General features: G+C 32.7%; 1 protein-coding gene across 1 annotated transcript; it reads left to right on the top strand.

The window, feature by feature from the left end:
- Window positions 1–498: 498 nt before the first annotated feature.
- LOC115709187 (F-box/FBD/LRR-repeat protein At1g78750-like) lies at window positions 499–2,729 on the top strand. Its single transcript, XM_030637235.2, has 3 exons — window positions 499–604; window positions 686–1,963; window positions 2,078–2,729. The coding sequence occupies exons 2-3, from the start codon at window positions 695–697 to the stop codon at window positions 2,273–2,275; spliced, it is 1,467 nt and encodes a 488-aa protein (XP_030493095.2). The 5' UTR covers window positions 499–604; window positions 686–694; the 3' UTR covers window positions 2,276–2,729.
- Window positions 2,730–4,472: the final 1,743 nt, after the last annotated feature.

The raw sequence follows: 4,472 nt of genomic DNA, 5'->3' as shown, positions 1-4,472 counted from the left end.
GACAAAACATACCCTTCGGTTAGACAATAGGTTAACCTGGTTCGAGGAGGTTCTACTACCGATTGTATTGTGGACAATGTCCCACATGGAATAAATGGTAGAGAATTGAGCCATATATAAGAACATGAGTTACTCCACTCACTGCCAATTGGTTTTGAGATGGAACTCAAAAAAAAAAAAGAACAACCAACCAGTATGCAAATAGATCATGAGCCTCCTTTCTTTTTGTAACAACTTAGAAAATCATTATAATGTATACGATTATGAAAAAATTTGGACTAAAATTTTTTTATAGATGAAAGAAGTTATCCGAGCAAAAATGACACATCCCTACTATTATCCCATAGTTACTAAATAATGAGTTACTAAATAAACTTTAGGGCAGTGTCAATAACTGTCAATTAGTATTATTCAGCAAAAAAAAAAAAATCGTGTCAATTAGTGTGGGTAATGGTCCCGAATTTTATGGTGTTATTGACTTGCCATTTTTAACAAAAATAAAAATAATTCAATATATAAAAAAACTGGGAGCACCAGAAGTATTCAAAACCATACCAAAAGTTCTTAATTTTTGAGTATTTTGCAAATTTCAGCACCTACACAAGTAAGTATCAACTATTCATAAAACTTAAATCCATGAATATTTTCAAATCAATTAAATTCTATTTTTGTTTCTTTGTTACAGTTCATTTCAATGTCTGAAAAAAGAGTTAAAACGACATCAAAATTGATGATGTTTGAAGAAGAAAAGGTTGACAGAATTTCGAAACTACATGATGAAATTCTCATACACATTCTCTCCTTTCTCCCCACTGAAGATCTCCTTCCAACTTCCCTCATTTCAAAGCGTTGGAGATTCTTGTGGTGTTCAGTCCCATCACTCAATTTCCTCCAAACTAAAAAAATTGGACATTTAGATGGCCAAGAAATGTTCTACAATTTTGTGGATAATTTCTTGGAAAACCGCAAGAGAGGTATGGATAATGATGATCATCATGATTCTGTCATAACTAGCTTTAAACTTTACATAGATCAGTATGACTGGGACAATGCTCATGCATCTCACTTCATAGATAGATGGTTAGGTTTGGTAGTTGAGAATAAAGTCAAAGAAATTCATCTTGTGTTGTGGGAAGAAAAGTATGATCGTGAGAACGGTATCATGTACTACACTAGCTTACCTAAACCATTACTCAATGCAAAGTATTTGACTATTTTGAATTTGGTTAGGGTGGATTTGGATTGTAGTTACACATTTAGTTTTCCTTACTTGAAATCTTTGAAATTGTGTGTTGTTCGGTTTGCGGAAAAAGATGTGTTGGATAATCTGTTGTTGGGTTCTCCTTCCCTTGAGAGATTGGAGTTAAGTAATTTATGTAGTGATTATAAGCTTCACATTCATAGTGATAGTTTAGCCTTGAAGTTCTTGGAAGTTGTAGTGAGTGACAATATAGTAGTGGAGTCAATTGAAGTGGTAAATCTTGAATCTATGAGACTAGTTGGTGTTCCCTTTGAGAAAATAAATCTAATGGTATGCAAGAGAATTAGAACTTTGTGGTTAGGTTGTGATTTTAATATGAATGAGTTGTCATCATTAGAATATCTCATTTCAAATCTTCCTCTACTTGAGGATTTGACTTTGAGCAATGATCAATGCTTGGGATTGAAGCGTATTAAAATTTCGAGTGAAAGTTTGAAAAGTTTCAGTGTAGAAAACTCTGGTGATAATACTGAAATGAATGTTGTAGTTGAATCAGCTCCGAAACTAGAATCGTTTCGTTATAAAGGTAAACACAAATTTAGTATAACAATGGAGTCATCCAATTCCTTGAATGGAACATTCATAATTCTTGCATGGCCTTGGGAGAAATTTGATGGAGATTGGTTTATCAATTTGTTGAATCTTCTTTTGAATCTCAATTGTTGTTGGAATAAGGTAACTCTGCATGTTGACACACTTAAGGTATGTTTATTTCTCATTTGATTTGATTTTGTGGTCTTATTTCAAGTTCATGTTATTATTCTTTGTACCTATATTTGATATTTAATTCATTTTTTTTGAATTCTCTACTTGAAGGCTCTCATCTTTCCAAAAAATTTGAGGAGGGCATGTCGTTCTTCTTTGCTTAATTGGAAGCATCTTACAGTTTTTGCTACACGAGTAGAGAAAGAATCAGAATTGAGAGATGCTTTGTTGTGGATGTCACCTTCTTTAAAAACATTATCTATACTAAAACGTTCATCTCTTGCATGCTATTGTTATCCAAGATTATAGGTTGGAGTACTAGATTAGTTCACTTTGTGTGGAAACTTTAAACTTCACAAGAAATTTTATGAATTACTCTTGGATATTACAAACCTGGCTGCTTAGGTTTCTGTATTGATTTATTTTCTCTTCTATGCTTATGTTGTTATAATGTTATCTAATCATCATTTACAAATTTGAAGGCTAGAGGCCCTTTTTGCTTTGGCTAACCGATAAAGGTTAAAATAACAAAAGTAACAAAAGTTACACAAGAGATGAGGGTTATTTCTATTCAAAAAAGTTCATTGTCTATTCTAAAAGCATGCTTAGCTAATTTGTGAACCTCAAAATTAAAGTTGCGGCTGACATGAGAGAGAGTTGCCCCAAGAAAGCTAGGCAATCAAACTTTAATATCAGAAAAAATAACCCCCAATTCATTCATGTACACTGTTTGACCCTCCAAAGCTAAGACCAAAAATAGTGAATAATACATTTCACCCAAATTTGTTTCTGACCATTATTTGTTTTAATAAAGCAACTTTTTCTTCCCTTAGATTCTGGTTCCTTGTGAAGTTTGTGCTGTGTGATTTGACTGGTTCAGAAACATACAATACAATCAATCAAGATTAATATGGATATCCCATAGTTACAAGTTAATGGTGGTTTCAAGATGTTCTGCTGTGTATTTTTCCAAGCTCTAGCAGTAGATACATAATTTCTTGTAAGGTACACTAAAAATGCTTATCGATCTAGATTTGAGTTTAATTAATATAAGTTCCCAATAAGAATCAGTTAGTTTAATTAATTTGTAGCTCTTTAATTCTTTTTGCTGTACAAAACAGAATCTTAGTATACTCTGCAGTATACTTTGCTGTTAGTACACATTGCTAATTAATTATTAAAGTTGTATTTGTAATTATTGTTAGTATATATTGCTTCAATTAGCAATGTGTGTACAAGCTTACTGACCAAGTATTGGTAAAAGTTGGCAGCTAAGTATATTGGCTCAAACTCAGTCATAAATTAGAATTTTTATAGAGAATAGAAGAAAATATTAGATTCCAATAATCCACGTAATTCGATTAAATATTGAATAATCAGGAATACTGTTTTCTTTTTTACTAGAAAAATCTTAACTAAAGAATTTCCCGCGACTATGCTTTGATCCCTCAAATTTGTCTTGGAATTTTAATTGAGAAGTAAGAATTGAAAACTAAAAATTGTTGAAGTTTTTAAAGCTTATTTATTTTTATTTTTGTAAAGGAATTTCACTAAACCAGAGAAACAACTACAATAGAATACGATGGCGAACAGCAAATGGCTGATATTTAAACGTTCAAACCATACTTAGCTAAACTATGAACGAGAAGGTTCCTATCTCTACGCTCAAAACAAAGCTATGAAATTTCACTCAAAATACCATTACTTTAAGATAAATTTTCAAAAAGTTGTTATGAAGTTTGAAGTTTTCATTAAACACATTGCGAAAAGAAAAGAGAATAAATAGCTTCTTCACAGTTCTACTAGTGTGAGGCCATGTTCTGCAGATTTGCAAAGTGACCAACAAAGTTGAGATACTGAGATCCTTGCTGATTTGTTTAATGAAAGAGATCGTGCTTTAATATCGAGTATTCCAATTAGCTTCTCGGTGAATCATGCTCGTTGGAGCTGAAGAGAGGAACATTCAGCTCTAACAATCATGATGCATGGTTCCAAAAACTGTTGGAACAAAGCAGTAGGGAGATTGTGGAGCTTGCTGTTGTAGTGTGGAAAGTGTTGAATGAACGATATTAGAAGCAGAGCCATTCAATCAGTCTCGGAAGTGGCGGTATTTGCTAAACGAAGTCTTGAACAATGAAAAAATGCTCAAGAACCAGATGATTTAGTTTGGTTACTGATACTTCATCAAGTATTAATAACCAAGAGCATTGGCTTAAACCCCAAGAGAATCAACTCAAGGCTAATGTAAATGCTGCAACTTGGGTTTTCGTACGCTTGAAGCTGAAGCGACTCGAGTGAAAGAAGTGCTTAGTTGAATCAAGAGTAATGGTCTAATTGCCTCAGCTCTCTTGATATGGTTTCCTCTTTTGGCTCAATAATTTCTGATTGTAAAACTTTATTGGCTGATTTTCAATGCGTTTCTGTTAATTTTGTTAAACGATATGTGAATAAGTGTACTCCTCATACTCATTCACAAGCAAAAATAAGAAAGAATAAAATCCCATTC

This window comes from Cannabis sativa, chromosome 3, assembly GCF_029168945.1.
Source record: "Cannabis sativa cultivar Pink pepper isolate KNU-18-1 chromosome 3, ASM2916894v1, whole genome shotgun sequence".
NCBI classification, from domain to species: domain Eukaryota; kingdom Viridiplantae; phylum Streptophyta; class Magnoliopsida; order Rosales; family Cannabaceae; genus Cannabis; species Cannabis sativa.
Note: the sequence above shows the minus strand (reverse complement) of the source record. Positions and strands in the feature narration are given on the sequence as shown.

Coding starts and splice junctions, on each gene's coding strand:
- LOC115709187 (XM_030637235.2), top strand. CDS start 695: ATGTCTGAAAAAAGAGTTAAAACGACATCAAAATTGATGATGTTTGAA. Junction 1,964..2,077: donor TGCATGTTGACACACTTAAG/GTATGTTTATTT, acceptor CTCTACTTGAAG/GCTCTCATCTTTCCAAAAAA.